This window comes from Takifugu rubripes, chromosome 9 (genome assembly GCF_901000725.2).
Source record: "Takifugu rubripes chromosome 9, fTakRub1.2, whole genome shotgun sequence".
NCBI classification, from domain to species: Eukaryota; Metazoa; Chordata; class Actinopteri; order Tetraodontiformes; family Tetraodontidae; genus Takifugu; species Takifugu rubripes.
The window spans coordinates 4,756,716-4,778,069 of NC_042293.1; the positions used below are offsets into that span (position 1 = coordinate 4,756,716).

Here is a 21,354-nt window from a genome sequence, read left to right on the forward strand (position 1 = left end):
AGCACGCGCCAGACGTTTGTTTTTATTTGTACAAGCTCGTGTTTATGTCGCGAGCGTTCTTAATTTATAGGCTTTATAACAATATTGTGTCGTCATCTTTGGCAATATGTTACAAAACACCCACAAAACTTTATTGAAGGACAAGTTTTTACGTTTTATTGTAGTCGCACCACTTTGATATGAGCTAAATGAGCTTCATCATCAGAAAAAGTGGCATACTTCCTTGTTTTGTTTCATAATTCTGAAACCATGTGTAGATACGTATGCTATCTTGTTTCCAATAATGGTTTCTGCAGTCTGAAGTTAAGTTCATGGCGTGAGGTTCCACTTTTATTGTCTTGCAGTTATAAGCCATCTGGCTTGGGTAGCCACGGGGACGCAGATGCTCTTCAGGCATTGTTTGCTCACCAAATTAGCGTATTTTGTTGCTGTAACCGATTATTTAACCACTTTTCGGCACGTTTATCTTACGTCTACACTATTTCCCTGACCGATCTCGTATATATCTCATAACAGACGTATTTTATCAATCAAGGGTTATATTATTAACTTTATCGTTGTCTTTATTACATTCTCTTCATTCAAAATGTTGATCCGACGCCTTTTTCCCCACGTATTCCCTTTGCAAGGATTAAAGACGCTGCTGTAGATCGTGAAATGATTGCACTTAAAAGGAATCGGTAGGGTCAACATTACGCATCAACAGTCTCCATCACTCATTCATCCCCACCCCCTTCGCTGGTGAAACACACGTAGGCTTCGCTTTGTTATTAAAAGAGGTGCAGGCCAGATGGAGGATCGTGTTGCGCCCAGTTTACATGCTGCTGCTCCTGTGTTTGCATTAATGCCTCTGATCGTCTCATGTGCTTAATCGACTCTGAGAGTAATCAAAAGCTATAGAACTTTTCAGATATTCTTCATATTGTCACCAAATGCCAGTGATATTTATTTCATAGCCACATCGCTGCAGTTCACCCCCTCATATGGACTAATGAGAAATATTGAGATTGATGGAGTAGTCATGCATAGACATCTCAAAGACACACATTAAAGATGGTAACTTCTCTGGTCTTTGTAATTTTTGGCAGCTGCTATAGTTTATTTGAGACTAGTGTAAGTACTGAATCTAATTGTGACTTAAGGTTTTTTAATTAAGTCGGTAAAAAGTCAAGGTGTAATATGTTGAAAGAATCTGTTTTAAATTGTTATGTAGCAAATTGCATATAATATTTAGACTCGTTTTTGGTCTGTAGAACAACAATTGGCTATAGCAGAAAGGACATTATGTTACATTTTAGCAACAAGTGTGTCCATAGTGTGTGTAGTGCACATGGGTCTACTTTTACACTAGTGCGCACTGTGCCATATGGTGCAAATGGTGGCTTCTTGGTGTGAGAATGCCCTAAAATGTGACTGGCTCTATACATTCTACATCAGAGACACTGGAACAAGTCTATACTTTGCTCAAGTTGGCAATAATATATACTTTCCAGTATAGAGTACTCCATTACTACTGTACTTTTTGTTGGTTTGTGGTTTTTCCAAACCTAAATGCTCATAATTTATGGCTCTCCGGGAGTCAAAAAGGTCTTTCTTTATAGTGTGAACATTTGGATCCTTGTGCTTTCTCTCTAATGACTTTATGCTGTTGGTATAAAGGAAACGACCTGTTTATTTTACTTCATGTTACATAGCAGTAACAAGACAAACTGGTCTGGGCAGTGTCACTGTTGTCACTTTGGCCATATTGCTGTATTTTCTTTTGCTCAAGTCATTGTATCTTTTCCCACTTTTCCCACTAATAATGTAATTAATATCCAAACTCTCATATCCCATTAATTTTATCTCTTGTCTGATTATTTGTCAATGGTTCAATAATAGATTCATATGGGAAACACAGGCTTGAGTATTTAAGTACCAGGGGCAGGAAATGTGTTTCACTGGTCCTGACGGGGAGATGGAGTGTTTTTCCTGTCTACAATCCTTATGCTAACATTTTGTGATAAAGCATCATTCTTACCTACAGCCATGTGTTGGTTGTATTAATGTCATTTGTGTCACATGTTCTCTACATAGGAGATGGCTGTGTTTCATTCAGCTAACAACTGAACAGTTGTCTGTGGATGTTCGGTGATACATAAATATTGTCACCGAAAAACATTTTTTTAACACAACAATAAGCAGTACCCTGTACAAATGTAAGTTACAGTAGTGTCCCCTCCACATTGTTGTATGGCTGATACCTGGTGCAAGGGTCACGCTTCATTTCTATGCTATGAGAAATGATGCTTGCAGTCCCACATGTTGCTGTTTCTGCAATGAATTGTGCTTCATGTTCATTGCATCAACAGACTGTACCAATTGGTACTGTACTGTAGCAAATGAGCATTAACTGACATTAGCTGACTTTTTTGAGAAGATTTTGGGTTTTTCAGACATGTCAAACTCAGTCCTCGAGGGCCACGATCCTGCCGGGTTTTCTATCGCACTGAATGCATTTTCAGCCTGGTAGGACAGAAAACCCGGCAGGATCGTGGCCCTCGAGGACTGAGTTTTTACACATGTGCGAGTCAAAACCTTTATTTCATATAAGAGTCAAGTTTCCTCTTCACCCACACAGTCACCATCAAAACTCAGGTAGGGTGTAATTGATGCTCAGTATGAAGGTGCCCAAAGTGTGCCAAGAACACCCCCCCCAATTGTGTACACCTAATTGTGACCCTACTATCTGAATGTGGCAGCTGAAATCAACACTCTTCATACCAGGGAATGTTGTTTCAAACTACTATTGTCTAATTCTGGTGAGCCTGTGTCAATTGTAGCCTGACTTTCCTGTTCTTGACAGTAGTGGAACCTGGTGTGGTCTTCTGCTGCTGTAGCCCATCTTGTCCATGGTTGGATGCGTTGTGCATTCAGAAATGATATTCTGCATTCTTTGGTTGTAACAAGTGTTTTTTTGAGTTACTGTCGCCTTTCTACCATCTCAAACCAGTCTGCCCCTTTTCCTCTGACCTCTCATATCAACAGGCCACTTTCAACCAAACAACCACTGCTCACTGAACATTTTGTCCTTTTCAAACCATTTCCTGTAAACCATAAAGATGTGTGTGAAAATCCCAGTAGACCAAGGGTTTCTGATATATTCAGACAAGCCTGCCTTGGAGCAACAACCATGCTATGTTCAAAGTCACTAAAATCCCCTTTATTCCCCCATTCTGATGCTCAGTTTGAACCTTAGCAAGTTGTCTACCACATCTACATGCCTGAATACATTGATTTCTGGCCATATATTTGGCTAATTAGTTATGAATATTAACACTGCATCAATTTTAGTGTACTTTATAAAGTGATCAGTTAGTGTATATAACCATCTGGTAGAAATTCTGCTTTAGTTTTGCTATTGTGGAAATACAATAGATGGTATTGATAATACTTTATCTCATCAGCTGTTAGATAACATTGCAAATGATCTCTTTCTCGACATATATTTAGCCTTTATTTTTTCTAGCCCTGTCTGGTTATGTCAGCCAAATAATAAAACTGGCAAATGTTTGCAGAGTTGCTTGCTGTATTACTGTGATAAAACCACGTTAGCATTGTCAGTAAAACCTGACACTAGTCCTACATTAGTGTCAGTGACATCTTTGCACCTCTTCATTTCTGTTTCAGCGCCCCAAAGCCCCTCCCCTTAACTGTAAAAAGATTAATCATGTTTGTGACGAAAGTCACCTCTTAGTGACCCATTCTGAGCCATGACAAACCATGCCAACTTGTCTATGCGAGCCAATGTTCCGCAACCCTGCTTCATCTACATCAGTGTCACTAAACAAAGACTATGTGACCAAGTTCCCCAAGCTCAGTCCTTATTACCACCACTTGTCCCATAACCCCATTACCCACAGCAGATATTCTACCCCATCCCCTACCCCTGTCCCTGAGCCCCTGGCATCACCATGACTAAACCCCAGATGGTGCTTCTTTCTTTCTCTTCCCCCTGGAGGGTGGTGGCCTTTTGCACCGACTGGGTGCTAGCTGCTAGTCCTCTTTTTTTTTTTTTCTGGGGGGGGTCCGAAAGGCCCCTCCGTGATTATGAAAGAAGATTTAGCCCTATTAAATCAGTTAAATACGAGGGAGCAGGTTGTCTGTGAACACATCCTTGTTTCTGTTGTCTAGAAAGCAAATGGATTAGCAGAATAGGATCAGGGCTTAAGTTTGGATGCACCGCGGTCCAACTTTACCCGCACACTGTTGCAGATTTCTGGTTTTCATTGGTTAATAGTGCAGGTTCCAGCCGGCTAATTTGTTGCCAAAACCTTTTTTTTAATCCCATGAACTAAAGAGGATTTTTGTAAAAAAAAAAAGACAAAATACTACTTGAATTTTTAAAAAAAATAATAAAGAAAATTTTTTGTTTTATCTCTTGGAGAAGTAACAGCTAGAACCATGAAGACATATTTGTTGTGCTCATAAAAAAAGGACAAGATTCCACTATATTGTCAGCAAAAGAAAAATGTGCACACAAACCACAAGTCACAGCACAAAATTACTGCATATCTAGGATGAGATATGATTGTAGTAGCAACATCAAACTGCACAGTAGAGAATAGACCCACAATCCTGTTTACCTAGTCCTCACAGAGTTAAATGTTGTATTTTCTCTTTAGTTTGGGGTAAAAGGCAGTTAAGCATAATTAGCTTAATTGGACAATATTTACTTTAAAATTATAGGAGGTTAACAAGCATGCTTTGAGAATGCAAAAAAAGGAAAACGTGACGCAGTCTCCTTCCAGAGCAGCACAGGGTCACCCTCCCTCCTACTGAGACATATTCAGCTCAGCCCTTCTAACAGCTTCAAAGACACAACCTATGACACCCACCTCCTCCGATCACACCATGCATAAAGAGAGATCAACAAACTTTTAGTGTTACTGCTGCTTCCATGTTATGTAAAGAGAAGCTTTGTAAGGCTCTCTCCCCTCCCCCAGTTGTGATTGACAAGTGAGAGCAAGAGTACAGGCATCAGATGGTTTCAGGGAGTGTAGGGGAGGTAGAAGGACACATATACCATGGTTTGTTTCAGTCCGTGCCATTGTTGCATCTCCACATGGTTCCTTTGCTCTGTCTGCAGTCTGGGGCAATATCTCCCCACCACTGTTTTGCAGATAGTGAAGCTGAGATGACAAGAACAAATGATTAATACTAATTCATCCTACTGGTTAATGTGTTGATTTCAGTCTTTGTGAAATCTGTTTGCTTTTTCTTACATGTGTGTCTCTGTGATGAGCGATATAATTCTGAGCCATCACAAGGCTTTACGCATAAAAGGTGTGGACCTGTTTAGGTTTATACTAGTGAAGACTGGAAAAATCTGGATGTTGTCAAGACCAACATCTCACTGTACCCTTTTTTCTTTACCTTCACCCTATCATAGGGCAATACATCACTTGCCTGTGCAATGAAATTCCACCTGACCACATCCTTAAGAAAATCCCTTCATACTTTAGTCATCTAGAGGAATTCATTTTGAAATACAACCTGAAATTGTTCATCCTTTTCATGAACAAATGGTACATCACCGTGGGTGTGGACTCATCATACTGTCACTCTGGCAGCAGCTCAAAGGTTATTTTGCTCTCCTCCAATGATCATATGAGTGGTACATCCTGAGGATGTGAGGGCGTTTTCCTGTGGTGTTACGGCTGCGTGTGCATGTTTGTCATGTGGCAGGAGGTGGTTACGAGTAGGAGGAGGGTGTTGTCAGATGATGGCTCCTAGAGGAGCCATGTGTGAGATGAAAGTGGGAGAGCAGTGGGGGAGGAAGAAATAAAGGGCGACGTAAAGGAGAGGAAGATAGAAGCCTTTACACAACAAACAGTGCTCCCTTCCCCCTCTAGATAGTTGTTCTCCAAATGTTGACGATATAGACCCCGGAGGAGCTGTTAATGGCAGAGCAGTGTAGAAAGTGTTGAGTGTGAGCGGAGCCGGGGAGCCTAACCTCCTGATACCACAATCTCCACGGATAAGCACAGTCTGAGAACTGCTGAAAGAAATGCTATTCTGCTTACCACCATCCACGCCCTTTCTCTCTCACCTACAAGCCAGTGTTGGTCATGCATGTTATCACTGTAATTGTTCCTCTCCAGATATAAACATACAGCTAAGACCACAGGGACACAATCAAGCTTAGGAGGGCATCATAGAAAAGTAGTATGTTAATAACATGTTACTTTTAGTACTGGAACAGCCTACATGCCAGATTGTTCACTTTCAGTGTATTGCCTTATTTTATTTAGTACCGTAATTTCTGGCCTACAGAGCGCACCTGATTAAAAGCCGCATAATCTAATTTTAAAAGGAAAATCAATTTTGTACTTATACAAGGCGCACCGGATTTTAAGTCGCAGGTATCCCACGTAGTAATATGAAAAATTAGATCGAAAACAGAGACGAGTCACTGACGAGTGACAAACAGACAGGTAAGAAACAACAGCCACTCTTTTCACTTGTATGTTTATACAGAGACCTTAAATCCAATTTTCATCACGTCAGGATTTTTTGACTTTTCTTTTAATTTAATCTGCTTAGCAACATAAATATATTGTAGCAGTAAATGCTTTTTTTTCTAACGGTGTCTGTAATGCAGCTAACTTGAAATATACGTTTGTATCAGCTACACACAAATTACGTTGTTTATGCTTTTTTACTCAAACAATGAACAATCTAAAACTCCCCGATGGCCCACCATCTTCTATTTTCATCGTGGTGGCGATTGCTTTTGCCTTCAGTCTGATTTGTACAGCAGAAACACTGTGGCCGCCTACTCTCTGTGTGTTGACCCAGTCTTCCAGAACGTTTTCAAGCTCGGGCCACCTGCGATGTTTACGTCTAAAAGCTTTTGTCATCTTTTTGCTTTGGATCAGGTCTTCAGGCGGGTGTCTCCACCTTCTCGCCATTGATTACCATAATGTATGCCAAGATTACGTGCACCAGCTCGATTTCCTTCTTCAACCACCAGAGTGATCGCTTTTAACTTAAAAGCTGCATCATATGCTTTTCTTCTAGTATTTTCCATGTTGATGAGGGTTAGTAAAAATGACTGATTCACAATAGTTGTGATAGTGCGCCACGAAAAAAACATAAATAAGCCGCACCGTAGAATAAGCCGCAGTGTTTAAAGTGTAGAAAAAAATAGCGGCTTATAGTCCGGAAATTACGGTAATTATTGTATCACCTGTTATTATATCTGGTGTATGTGCACAAGTGTTGCTTCTGGATTTGCATGTCGATATCACCAAGCAAAGACAACTGGAACAAGTCATCTGTGCTGCCTGGTGTGACTTCCCTGACACACTTCCCCGAAATACCACCCCACAGGGTTACAACACTTTACACAACCAGAAGCTTCATGAACTTTTGCTATCAGCATGGTTACCGGAACTACTCTAGCATTTGCTACAAGGCAACATTGAAGCTGCAGACACCACATTTGGTTGCAATCAATATCTTGTGCAGCTGTGAATTTGACCAGAATGACAGATTTGTGCTTTTTTTAATCACCTAACTTAACTGTCACACACCTTGCATAGCTGAATGAATGCATATGTGATATATGCTAATGATGTTTAATACTGAATTGATGATATGAGTCTCAGTGATGTTGTCGTATTCTCTACAGTTGCCCCCCCATGGGTTAATACATCAGTAATACTAATTAGCGTTTTACCCTTACTGAATCCTATGAGCGGTACTTAAACATTGTGTCATTGTTCTGTTTGTTAACCTGTGGACTGCCTTTTAAGGTGCCTTTTTATTGTTAGCTTTCATTCAGTTACAGTAGATGCACCCTGTTGTTTGTCAAGTTCAGTGCACACTTGGGCAGATTAAGTTTTGTTGTGATTGTTGAAGTCAGAATTTAAATTTGATGATAATAAAACAAAGAAATACTCATATCTGTTTTATTAATTACTAATAACCCTGCAACAAACTTCACTGGCCCCAACAGTATTATGTCTGTTTTAATTTGCATTGTTCAAGATAATGAACTTAACTGAGTTGAAATACTATGTAGATATAAATATATAGAAACTTCTTTAGGTTGAATTGCAAATACATGTACGACATTCAATTGCCTTGAGTGCAGCCATTATAAGTTGGTGCAAACCAGTTGGCACCAATGATGGTGTGGACACTCCTCTCAGCAATCATTAAACAGCAGTGGTGACACTGGGTTCTCATTGACGTGATGCAAACACAGGAATACAGAACAGGGACACTTTGTGGAGGAAGGGAGCGATAACAAAGACAGGGGTGAGGAGTTTGACGGAGAGTGCTGTAAGGGTGCCGTCAGGGGAATAGCAGAATGCCTCGAAGGATGTAGACACCGGGCAGGACAACAGCAGAGAGGGGGTAGTGTTGAAGAGAGGAAGAAGAGGTTAAGCAGAGAGCTAAACATCAGGGGATTTGGTTGAGACAAGTGGAAAATACCTCATGGCTGAGTTGCTGATTGTGAGCCAGGCCTGCTCAGGGGCTGTGATGATGACACACCTCCTGACTAAGACTTGAGTCACCCTCCAATCTTTGTCCTGGTGTGTGAATAGGAATGGCCTGTTTTGTTCACTGCAGTAGCGTGGTGATAACTGACAGTAAAGGTCTTATTTATAGTCTTTGCTGTTGTATCACTTATCCAGGCCTTATCTTCAAGTCTTATTGATCATTACTGTGAAACAGGCCAAGTGTCGCAGTGAGTTTATCCTCTTGAACTCATGAATAAATGGATACCAGCAGAGTAGTGTCTTATTTTATCTGTTATGGACTGTGTTTGCCAAAGGTTGTGTCCTTGTTAGTACTTTGATGTCTACATTTTAGTATGTGTGAGCTTACCCGGGCCATTTTAATCTGCAACAGCAGTTCATCATCGCAGCCCATCACCAAACTGAGTGATTGTAAGCTCACAGTCACAGAGAGATAACATGGCTGAAGAAAGGCCACAAACCACATTAATTCCCCTTCCCTCTGCCATCTGAGATGCCATGAGGCACTTCAAAGGTGGACCAGGGTGGTGTTAATCCAGGGGCTTGAGGAAAACTCTCTTCTCTGCTGTGCTGTACTCAGCTCTTCACTCTTCCCCCAACCCCATACACTCCTACTCTCTCTGATGAATGAGCAGAGTGCAGTCTGTTTGTGACTGATGGGCTTGCCCTGGCTCGGAGGCTACCTGCTAGGGGACTAGAAGGTGAGAGGAATTACAACACAAGATTTTTATGGCATTCTGTAAAAGGCATGTACACACAGAAATACAAACAGCCTTTCTGTTGTACCGGTAATTACAAGATGTGGCTCTAACCTTGCTCTTTGGCTGATCACGTGATCCAGGCAGCAAATGTAAATAAACAGGTTTTTTTTTAGTAGAATTGCCTAAAAATTAATCATTATCCATTTCTTCGTATTTCACCAACCTTTTCAAATGCATCTTTGTGTACTGTTGCTTCATAACACGGAAGATGGCCAGTGTCTGTATATAGACTTTAAATCCTTACTCTCAACCAACAGTGGCATCCTTGGACAGCCAAAAGACAGGTTAATTGGTCATTCTACACTGCCCATAGGCATGAATGTGAGTTGTGTGTCTCTACATGTCAGACCTGTGACGTATTAGTCCTTTCTCAGGGTTTACTCTGTCTTTCCCCAGATGATCCTGGTGTATTTTTCAGACCAGGGCATTGGCTTCGGCTTTGCTAACACTCAATATTTACTTAAAGTACTTGATTAAAATCTGGCTCTCGGTTTTAATGATTTTTAGAAATGATTTTAGGCCCAACACTATTTCATAGTATTTCAAGAAATGTTCAATGGCTAACAGTATAACAGTTGCTGATTTTAAGTTGCTGCTGATAATAGCCCAGTAAACATTATTTATTTACACAACATAAATAATTACATTTCTCCTTATTAAACAAATCTCAATTGGAAAATTTGTAATGTTGTCATTTATCAACATGGAGACAATGCCAGAAGGACCTTCTGTACCTTTACTCTTTGTGGAGTAACACAGCAAACTGGTAGATCATGCAAAAGCCATTGGGAAATATTCATCACACAATGACAGCAGATTTACTCCTGTAAATCCTTTTTCTGTGATGATGTGTGTGTTTGTGTGTGTGTGTGTGTGGGGGGGGGGGGGGTTGACTGTCAAAATGCTTGAATGCGTAAATGTAGAGCCAAGAAAAAAAATGTTTCTCTACTCTACTACTTCTCTACTTTCTCTACTCGTGTATGTTTACTACAGACTGCATTGATTCATATGTAAGATTATAAACCATTACATTCGATTTGTTTTTGTTGCAACATCCTATGTGTATCTTCTCTGTTTTTCATCAGCCTGACTTGTTGGCTCCTCGCTTCCTTCTTCATCCATTGCCAGGAGGTGTGTAGGCTGACCTTTTGTGACCCCATGGCTCAGCTAGTATTTTGTAGGGTCAAAAAATGTGGCTTTGTGTCCTTGAGATAATTTTGGACTACTTTCAACCACTTGATGCTGCAGCAGTGCTTTTGTATATCTTTGAGAGAGGCGGGGTGACACAGAGGAACGATTAGATCTGCTGTTTGTCAGGACAGCATGAACTAGGCAGCCGAAAAGTACGGTCAGCCATACTCACTTTCTTCTTAAGAGCAGCAAGTAGGGTTCCAGCCTGAAGGGGCTGCTTTGCATCTCGCAAAAGGGGGTATTAAGTGAAATGGACACATTGCTGACAGAGCAATTTGAATCTGCATTTCTTCCCTCGCAGCCACTTGTTTCCCCCCTCTCTCTTCTGTTCAACTACAGAGACCTTTGGAAATCATCAGAAAGAGCAGTGCATGCTGGGTAGCCATGTGGGATGCTGTGTCTCAGTTGGTCAGCAGAGGAGTGAAGAGAGCATTGGCTATGTTGTGGCTCTAGGCCCCTGCTGCCTGCCATCCCTCCTTGGTGCTTTCAGGATTTTTTTGAGTTTGTTCTGCCAGTTATTGCTGCTTCATAAAACCCCAATGACTAAAGGGTCATGACTGAACTTGAACCTTAGTTCCAGGCAAACAGCTACCGCCAAACCGAGGAACCTTCAGGAGAGAACTCTCTAATTTAAGCAATCCTAGATTCTGTACCTTTGTCATCTTATAGTTCACAGATGTCAATGCATAGTTTGGGGCAGGTACCTAAATACACCTAAACAAAATAGTTTTAAATGATATATTATTTGCCAATCTTCCATCAATATTACTTCGAGTATGTTCATAAACTCCAATTAGCCCCTCAACTTTTGAGAAGGTCATGTGTTAGTTTCACCCCCTTTCTGTATTCTGTTTGTACAGGAGTTAGAAAAAGCCCTGTCTGAGCAGGACTTCATTTTCCTTGGGGATCTCATCGCTTGTCTGTTGCAAGGTTGTTACCAGCGCACTGATATTACGTAAGTATATACGCAAAATACATCTGGTATATTGGCAGCAGTTTCTGAAAGCTGTGCCATTGCAATTTGATGTCAAAGACAAACGCCTGTTATACGAAGTTCTGTTTGAATTTGGTCAGTGTTCATTTCTTCTGTTGCAAGAAGTGATGTTTTAAACTCAGCGGTTTGATACCAGATGCCATTTGAAACTATCAGGCGGTAAAAATTTTAGAAAACTTTTAAAATGTTTTAAAAGTTACAGAGTAATCCCACCTGGAGACATCTATGTCACTCTGACTCACCTCCATAATGACAAGAGTAGTCAGATTGGAGTCATCTTCATTATTACTCGAACAAATTAGAGTAACCATAACCACTGAAAGCTATTTTGTCCCCTGTGATTAAATGTTTTTACATACATTCAGTGTGCCTTGCTGGGCTTTCCCTTTCTCTCACGTCCTACACCTGCCTATCATTAGAAAGTATTATAGAAGTACCCATAAACTGATGAGGAGACAGGCAAGAATGATCCAGTTTTTCCTTCCAGGCAGCCAGTAAGAGGAAGACAACCTGCTTTATTAGACTGGACAGGCGCTGGCATCCTAGGGGTGGCTGCTCAGCACTGGCCTTTCAGAGTGCTGCCCTTTTCATGTGCACGTGTTAAACGCTCTGCCGGAGCAGTGAGCAGGGGGAGGGAGAATGCAGGGGTACGAGAGATAGAAAGTAGGAGAGAAATGGCTGGTGATGGAGGAGGTGGGGGCCTGCAGCTGTGTAAAAAGTGCACACTGCTCTTTCAAGATAAGCCATTTCTTTCTGTCACCCTTTCTCTGTGCTATTGCGCGGATGCTCACCCATGCCCCAAGCCCTTGTTCTTTTCTTTTGAGTTAGAATTGAAAGGTACAGATTAATTGTCGAGTCCCAAGCCAGAATCACTGTTTTTTTTATACCTGTTCCTATTTATAGTTACTCCACTCCTATTGTTTTTTATATTTTTTTAAACAAACTAACTACAAATTGCATTTTTGAATAAAAACCTAGTCATTTATGGCCACCTGATTTATTTCCCTTTTATTAATTAAATCATTCCCAGTATTATTTGTTTCAGGGTTTACAAAATCATTCATGTAAAGTAAGAAATACTACTGTAGAGTAAGTGATTATATAATCTTTGACCCATGTCTAAAGTGACTAATTCATCAAAATTCCAGCCAGTTGGTGTGAAGTATCACACAGCTATTGAAGTGGAACTCACCGGAGTACAGTAATTGTATCTTGGCTTATTGTGCTCTAAAGATGTGTGTCCAGTATCTGCTTCTTCCAATTGTCCCTGTTGTGCTCTACATCACCTCCTCTCTTTGGTTTGCCGAATAGTCTATTTACATTTAATCCATGAGAGAGCCCCTACCAGGTTTAACTTGTAAGTGAATTGAGGTGCATTTTTCAGGTGGACCAGAGTTCAAAGGTTTGTTCCACACCAGAGTTTGGATGAGCTCTCACACCTGTCCAAAGAAATAGACTGAGGAAAATAACTCCAGTCTGTTTATAGTGTGAAAACACCTTAAGTTATTAGACCTAGGTGTTCACCAATAATTTTTTTATGTGTGGCGAAAAAGCAATTGCCATTGTTCAACTGGATGAAGGGTTTATTTGGTGTACTGAGACCGATCTTTTGTGGCCACCGTGTTGGATACGAATTTTGTCACGTGACTGTGAACACTGAATGAATGGCAGTGACTTTATTATGTAAATGCATCACATACCTGTAGATGGTGATTTTTTAAAAAAAAACACTGTTTCCACTGACAGCAGTTTTGCAAGAAAGCATTGACCAAAATTGCAGCAACAAGATGTGCACGCCTTAATGCGACACATCCACACGCACACAGTACTGTGATTGCTACATCCATGTTGTACTGAGAGAGTAAATATTTATGCAATTAGCTATTTCACATCAGATATTCCTGGGAGCTGTTTTAAAAATGCAATGAGAGACAGTCAGTGTGTAGAAAATAATAATGACATACTCATTAGCGGATAAAACTTTATATGAATAAGATATTGTGTATTTTATGACATTGTATAATTTCATCTTACACACACACAAGATAATGCAATGTACCTTTCCTTTTTTAGTATCAGCCTTAGATAGTGTGTTAACTGTATTTAATGCCGCGCATACACTAAGAAACCACTGCTCTCTTTCTGGGATTTCTGTGTCATGTACAGAGAAAAAAACTGATGTTATTGTTACTTTGATCTGAACTACATTATCAAAGAATGGAGAACATGTTGAATTATCAAACTAATCTTATTTTGGTTTGCCATTTAGTCCCGAGTCATTTAGCAGTTATCTGAATGACATCATCAGTTACCGATGGGAACTGGAAGAAGGGAAGCCAAACCCACTTCGAGACGGCCCATTTGAGAAACTTCCCCTGCGCACTCAGGTGGAACTACTGCACAGGCTGTGTGACTACCGCTTGGATGCTGCTGATGTCTTTGACCTGCTGAAGGTACACATTCTAATGTGCTACAGCTAATTGAACATCATAGGAAATCAACGTTAGTTGTGCACTGATATTCTTTCATAGTACCTGTACCACTCTGATGCCAGTCTTTTTATTCTACTTGTCTTATTGTGTGGAAGAGTAATTCAAATGTAAAATGTATTTTAAAAACGCTGGACAAAAACTATAACACCATTATAAGTTAACATAGAATTAAATTAAAATGAAATAGATTAGTATTGACTAATATCTAATATCAGCTTTGGGTTATCCCTAGCTCAGCCCATAGAACGAAAACCTTTTAGATCTAGCTACATAAGTGGTTACGATATTATCTAAGCAGTTTGAAAGCATTCACTTTTTTTTCTGGAATCACATATGTATAGTTTTTTGTAACTGCCTGTCGAAACTGAAATTTTGTGATAATTTAGCTTTTTACTTTGATAAATTTTGCCTGTTTTTTCTTGGTGTCGCTTATGAATGCAGTTTATAAACTATGTGAGCTCAATTGACTCAATAATGTCACTTTACGCTTTATACTTTATATACTTTATACTTTATAATGATGGATGATTTCAAAACACAGTCTTGCACATTATCTGATCTTATAATCTCCACCCACACAACCAGGGACTGGATTCAGACAGCCTGAGAGTTGAGCCACTGGGGCAGGATGGAAATGGAGCCCTCTACTGGTACTTCTATGGCACTCGTATGTACAAAGAAGAGCCCGTCAAGTGGAATGCAGAGAAGAATCGGTAAATGTTTTTTCACTCTGCTCTCCACAATATACAGTCTGATTTTGTTTTTATGTGGTTGGCTAATGTCCATTGTGTTAATTTGTGAAATAGTGCTTTCATATTTTATGTTTGCATGAGCATTACCATGTAATTATAGCTGACACTGACAATTACTGTTCATAGAAGGTTATCATTTAGAAGTCTCTATTGTGTTATTGCTCCAGCAGTGAACCAAGTGAATTAACATTACCAGACCGAAAGAAAAGGGGAAGACCACCAAAGAAAAGAAAACACGAAGACCCTCAGCTGAGGTGAGATAAAACATTATTTCGTTTTCAGTGCCAACATCCTGTCACAAAAAAATGCCTGCATGTGTTGAGCACATGTACTTTTCTGTCAAAGACTAGAAGGATTAATTCTCTCTCTTCAGATGCAATGACTGTTCGACACATGAGCTTTGAGTGTTTGTATCCGTGTATGCGATTGAAATACAAGATTTATGTAATCTAACAATTCACAATCATCATAACATTATCATTATTATTCAGACTGTGTGTAGATTGGGAATCAGTCCTTTGGTGAGAAATGGCTCCAATTATATAAAATTATAGGAATGTTATGTAACATTCATGTACAGTGGAAAGCATTCATCTTTTATAATCCTAAGATTACTCTGCTAACGCGATGGTGTATGCGTCAGCCCTGACTTGTCAGATTAAAAAGTTTACTTCAGACCATACAATGACAACTGTAAATGGAACAAAACACTCAAATGGTTACAATCTCATTTATGCAGAGCAAGGTGATTTTTTCAAATTTGATTTTCTTGTATACTGTACTTAAGTTTCATCATCCTTCATCTTTGTAGGTATATTAGGATCAATTGTTTTAATTTTTTCAGTGATGTGGACAGTGAAGCGACAGAGGGGAACACAGAAAATGAACAGGAAGATGTCTGCCAAATCACAGGTGAAACAATTTGGTTTTCATCCCAACATTATAGAAGACTAAATTAAGTGTTTTTGGAATCTTGAGTTTTATACCTGTTTCTGCAGTCCAGCTAACCAGCTTTATCTTTCTTCCTTTCTTCTGCCAGGGTGTAAGCGAGGCCCTTGGTCCCTTGTGTGTGAAACAGAGGAACAGTGGGTCAGTTTGGCTGAGAGCATCAAGGACAAAACCTCCCCACAGGACCGCCACCTGTACCGTATCATCAGCCAAAACTTCCTGCCTGAGATCAGAAGCATGATTGAGCACAAGGTCAGGCCCCTGGGAGGGACATGACTAGTTTAGCTGTATCACCGCAAGCAACCCAGCTTATCTTTATTTATCTGCAGTTTGTCAGCCATTACCAAAGAAATATTCAAAAATGCAAAGTTTTTTTTAACTTCCTTTGGTGTGATTTTAACCTACAAACTATTATAAATTCAAACACAGCTCCACGCCCCCTCTTATTGAACACATCCTAATTATAAAATGTGTATATAACGCAGTCATTTCACTAGCTTTAAACATTAGTCTGTATGTAGGACGTTGTGGTCTCATACTGGTTTTGGTTGTATGAAAGAGAAAAATTTGATGGTGGTGGTTTTGTTGTGGCTGGTTAGTCATTGGTTGTTGCTTTATTCTATCAGGTACTTAAAGACAAACTGGAGACAATTTGGAGGCAGTTTTATAGTAAATATGAGTCACAAATACCCATTCAACCCATTACCCTGTTTCCACTGCCTTGGAAACTTATTCTTACTACAAAACCACAGGCAGAATTGAGAGTTAGGCTGATAGTTTAATGCTGGCAGAAGAGTCTGTCATTCTTTAGTTGTACACTGTTCCGATTCTTTATATGAACTATTCAGAAAGAGTGTACCTGACGTTTTTCAACATACCGAGTAGCAACATTCATGTGGAGTTGTGTCAGCACATGGTAAGGATCAGTTTGAAAAGTGTGTATCATTCAGTATTCATTTTTTACAGCATGAAATTGAATAAGAATAGAAAAATAAATACCACCGAAATATTATTTCTTTTTGGCCAGATTATATTCAACAGCCATGAACCCAGGAGTTGGAGTCACCCCAAGTCTTCATGATAGAATAGTAGCAGATTTGCACCAGTGAGCCTGTAATTTTATTAACTGCAGGATTATAATAGAAGTCTTAGTTGGTTAAACGGCTAGTGAATTAGGTCAGTCATTTAAAGAATGATAAAAATAGAACAATAATAGAACTATTGTTAAGTTCTTGAGGGGAAGAAAACCTTATATTAACACTGATTCTAACAGCCTTCTACAGGGTGAATACTCTTTGCCAGCACTGTGCATTATATAAATATATCTCACTTTGTAAAGGTGTGTGTCTGCAAGCATGCAAATGCGCACTGTATGCAGCATGGTGGTTTCTTTCCTTGTGTCTGCGGCTGTTGTCACTAGCTATTTCACAGGGCACTGACGGCAGGCTGCAGCTCACTTTGAGGCAGCGTGAAGCCGTTTGAGTGACAGACTCTCTGTGCTGCAGGATTCTCTCGACCTCTCTAATTGGTGACACCAGATGCAATCTATCTCGAGCATAGTGCAAGGAAGGTGGGAATTTAGTATAAGCCTAATGTTGGGAGGAGCTGTGGTGCCCCGGGATATGCAAGGTTTTCACACTAAATCAATGTAGAGGTGAAGGGGAAAAGGATTATTTTTTATGTATCCCAAATAGAAGCAGGTTTTAAAGGAAATTCTCCACTCCTGTTTCAGCCTACTCTGATTCCATGCTCATATTATGGATACATATAAAATATTAGTTACAGACTGTGCACACTAAAACATTAGCAGCAGGTTTTGCTGTGTTGTGTCATGTCACGCGCACATTTGAGCTAAACAATGTCACCTCACACTAGCTCAGTTTATTTTCTTGGCATAATCAGTATATCAGAGTCATAAGGGACGTTAAGAGTTTCAGTTTTAGTCTTTTCCTCTAAACTATGCTAATAGCTGTCACCCCCTGGGAGAAATTGTTGAATGGCATCTTGAGATGAGTTGGGGGAAGGGAAATGGAGAGCCAGTTACTTCATAATTCTTACTGGTTCTTCACAACTCCCCAGGGCCTGTCAGAGTGATGGCTTGTGCGTGGATGGCTGTCTTTTAGTGTTGCCTGCAATTAAACGACAGGCATGAATGTTAATTGCAATTGAAAGGAAAAAATAACTGATGTGTTTAGCTTTCTTCATGTGCTGCTTATGCTTTTAAAATTTTTGATGATTGCCCATTTTAACCATGACCCTCACTAAGCTGTATGATAACTATCTTTAGGAACATGAACAGAAGCAGAAGCTACTGGATCCAAAACCAGTTCGCATTTCACAACGGTTCTCTGATGGATACAACCAAAAAGAAGAGGTTTGTAGTTTTGTCTGAGTACAAAAAATCTGAATTTATTGTAACATGCCATGAAACACTTTGAATTAGCATTTTTATTTATTACTATTTTCCTTATTGTCTTTCAAACTGTTTTTATTGTTCTTTATTTGTGGTTATTGATGCATGTACTTGTACTGCTGTTTCAGTAATCGTACATGTTTGTTCACATAGGACAATCAGATATCCATAGCTGAAGATGAGAAGAGGAAAGATGAAGAGTTGGACAGACAGGCCCTTCTTGCAGAACAACGGCGAGAAGAAGAAAGACTTTTACAGGAAGAACAGCAAAGAGAAAAGATGGAGAAGATCAAAGCTGTGGAAGGTAAGATCGGTGACTTATTTTGGTGAACACAAATATGGTTCTAATTCCTTTCCTGTATTGCTGCACTATTCTAGCAACTTTGCTAGGGTTTGAGGTGTCAAACTCAAATAAAGAATTCAATAATTTAATCACCAGTCCATCTAAAGGGAAATATGGGACGTCTTTGCATATTGGTGTTTATGATGACACCCTATGCACAGGTTTTCACATCTCTGGTTTGGTCTTAAAAGGTTCAGAAGACAATAATAGCAGTGGAAGCCATGTGATTTATGTATAGTACAGAGACACTGTGAGAGGGAATGTTGAGGGTCTTTAATCACAGGATCACTTCTCTCCCCCATCCTCTGATGTCATCTGTCAAGGGTTAATGAACTGCTGATTGTGCTTCAGTGGAGGAGCCTCATTAATGTATTATAGATGAACAGCAGGACCTGGCCTTCTCTCTGTGTGTATTGCATATGTGGAATCCTCCCTCATATCTCTTTAATCCACACGCCAGGGGGGCTGGCAGGCCTCTCATTTTAAAAGATAAAGCAATGATATATATGCTATCTGCTCTCTTCTGCTCTTTTGATCAGCTGGGCCTAAGAAATATAGCTGATGATTCCCTCTCTGTTTACTTGTCTGAATTGCTGCTCCGTTTTCCTAGGTCTGTTTTTAATTTGATCTCCCAACAGTCTCAGTGGAGTTTCACCATAGCACTGCAACTCATATGTGCCAAAAATGATCCAGCCTTGCACCTTCCAGAGATGTTTGTTTGTTTTTCTGGCCTCTTCCAGAAAGAGCCAAGAGGCGGATGATGCGAGAGGAAAAGGCCATGTTACTTTCTCAAGGCAAAGACCTGCCATCAGAACTTTTGAATCTGGACCCTTCTTCTCCTGCCCCCAGAACAAAAAGAAATAAAGAGTTGTAAGTTTTAATGTCTCTCTTCAGAGCTGACTTTAATGGACTTAAGTATGACCATTTTAAATATGTTTGACATTTTAGCTATGAACTTGATGATGACTACACTGCTCTATACAAAGGTAGGCCTTTTGAGCAATTACTTACCTGTAGCTCCATTGTTATCTTTTCTAATTTACAATCTCCATTCTTCAGTGCTTGAGGCTTTGAAAAGCCATAAAGATGCCTGGCCTTTCTTGGAACCTGTGGATGAATCTTATGCTCCCAATTATCATGAGATCATCAAGGTACTAAGACAAATCATATGTGGCTGCTATGTCATGAATGTATAATGGTACACATAATGTGTTAGGTCTCTATTTTATGTATATAATTTATTCAACCAGGAAACTAATTAATCACTAATGAATTTTGTTTTACTTTCAAACTTCTCAGACTCCTATGGACCTGTCCACCATTGAAAGGAAGATCAATGATGGGGAGTACATTACAAAGGAGGAGTTTATTGCTGATGTAAAGCTCATGTTTGAAAATTGCGCTGAATACAATGGAGATGAAAGCGGTAAATGAACATGATTTCATAAACAGACACCATCTCCACAATTATAATTTTGCTTCGGCTTTTAATTATTTTACCTCTGTGCCTCTATGAGCCAGTGTATGAAGTTTTGAGGTGAATATAGGAGAGACAACTAAAGAAAATCGGCCGGACTCAGCAGTTGTTGGGGCCTGGGCCAGGGCAGTCTTGACAGTGATTAATGAGGAGTGATTGAGCTGTTCTCCACTGCTCAGGGGGAAGTGAGCCCTCCAGTGCCAGAGAAACATTCCTGCCCCTAAGCCCTGTCTGGAGCCATCCATTCAACTGAATTCTTCCCTCAGGGATGGTGGGGAGGGGTGTGAGATAGGAGGCCCAGGGTGGAGCAGCAGGAGAAGGAGGAGGAAAAGGGAAGGGGTGAAGCAGCAAGGGGCCAGACTTATACCCTCTGACCTTCCCATCCATCCAGAGCTGGTTTGAGAACAGATAACAAGTGTGCCTGATGTTTGGTATATAGACCAGTATAGATAATGTATGTGTCATCCATAGTTTAAAGGCACTGGTGAGGTGTGTAAGAGGTGGTGCTTCTGAAATGGGCAGCTTGTTTTGTTTATTTTTTTTAAAATATACATTTGCTGTGTTTCAGGCATGTTTTTTTGGCCGTGTTAATGAAGGAAGGTCATATGAAAGAGAATTGCATCTGCTGTTTCATTAATTCACCACCGCCGATGCCTGTCTTTCCTCAGAATACACTATCATGGCAGAGTCTCTGGAACGGTGTTTTAACCGGGCTTTATTAAAACACTTTCCATCTGAGGATGCTGACACGGATGAGGAATTCCACATTAACAAAGAAGAAAAGGAGCGCAAGGACAAAAAGCGCAATCGTAACAGTAAACATTTGGGCCCTGAAAGTCTCATCAAGGCCACTGAACAAGTCCAGCGTAAACGAAACTTCCATGGAGACAAAGGCAACACACCTTCAGAGGAAGATTACAAGTTATCGAGGCCACTTCCTCCCCCTCACTGGGCCACCGGCCCTCATCACCAACAAGGCCTTCCTCCTGGCCAGCAGCACATCCGTGAAAGAGATGTGAGGCGCATGTACCACCCAGGACAACAGGTATACATGCTGGTTTTATAACCTTCTTTTTTTGGTAAAATTAACTATAATATTCACATGCAGGTACAGTGTAGGACAAAGCTTATATGTTGTATTTTGAATTTTTTCTCGTAAGTTTCATCATTTGCCGAATACCAATGGTGCACACATGTATGCACCGAGAATGCCTATGGATTCCCGCTTTGGTTACCCGACTTACATTCCAAGACATGGAAACCCCAGTTTGAATCATGTCCCACCCAACTTTAACATGCAGGTATACAAACTTGGTGATAACTTAAAAACAAATTATTACAGTCTTTGATACAGGATTTTACTGAGGGAGTACATGACTCATACATGTTCTTCCTGTTTTCAAGCATTTGCATCTTACAATACCAAATAGTAGATACTGACATGCATCAGTA

General features: G+C 40.1%; 1 protein-coding gene across 3 annotated transcripts in view; it reads left to right on the forward strand.

Annotated features, from left to right (window-relative positions):
* The window catches only part of cecr2 (CECR2 histone acetyl-lysine reader), a 28,187-nt gene that overhangs the window by 669 nt on the left and 6,164 nt on the right, over positions 1-21,354 (forward strand). For 2 of the 3 annotated variants that reach the window (XM_011606993.2, XM_011606996.2), the window contains exons 2-15: positions 11,344-11,438; positions 13,747-13,930; positions 14,555-14,682; positions 14,889-14,975; positions 15,566-15,633; positions 15,761-15,921; positions 17,957-18,043; positions 18,236-18,386; positions 19,166-19,295; positions 19,374-19,411; positions 19,485-19,576; positions 19,725-19,851; positions 20,571-20,947; positions 21,063-21,203. In XM_011606993.2, the coding sequence (XP_011605295.1) occupies positions 11,344-11,438; positions 13,747-13,930; positions 14,555-14,682; positions 14,889-14,975; positions 15,566-15,633; positions 15,761-15,921; positions 17,957-18,043; positions 18,236-18,386; positions 19,166-19,295; positions 19,374-19,411; positions 19,485-19,576; positions 19,725-19,851; positions 20,571-20,947; positions 21,063-21,203 (1,866 nt within the window). The remainder of the gene's footprint in view (positions 1-11,343; positions 11,439-13,746; positions 13,931-14,554; positions 14,683-14,888; positions 14,976-15,565; positions 15,634-15,760; positions 15,922-17,956; positions 18,044-18,235; positions 18,387-19,165; positions 19,296-19,373; positions 19,412-19,484; positions 19,577-19,724; positions 19,852-20,570; positions 20,948-21,062; positions 21,204-21,354) is intronic. The other variant, XM_011606995.2, reaches the window with a different exon arrangement.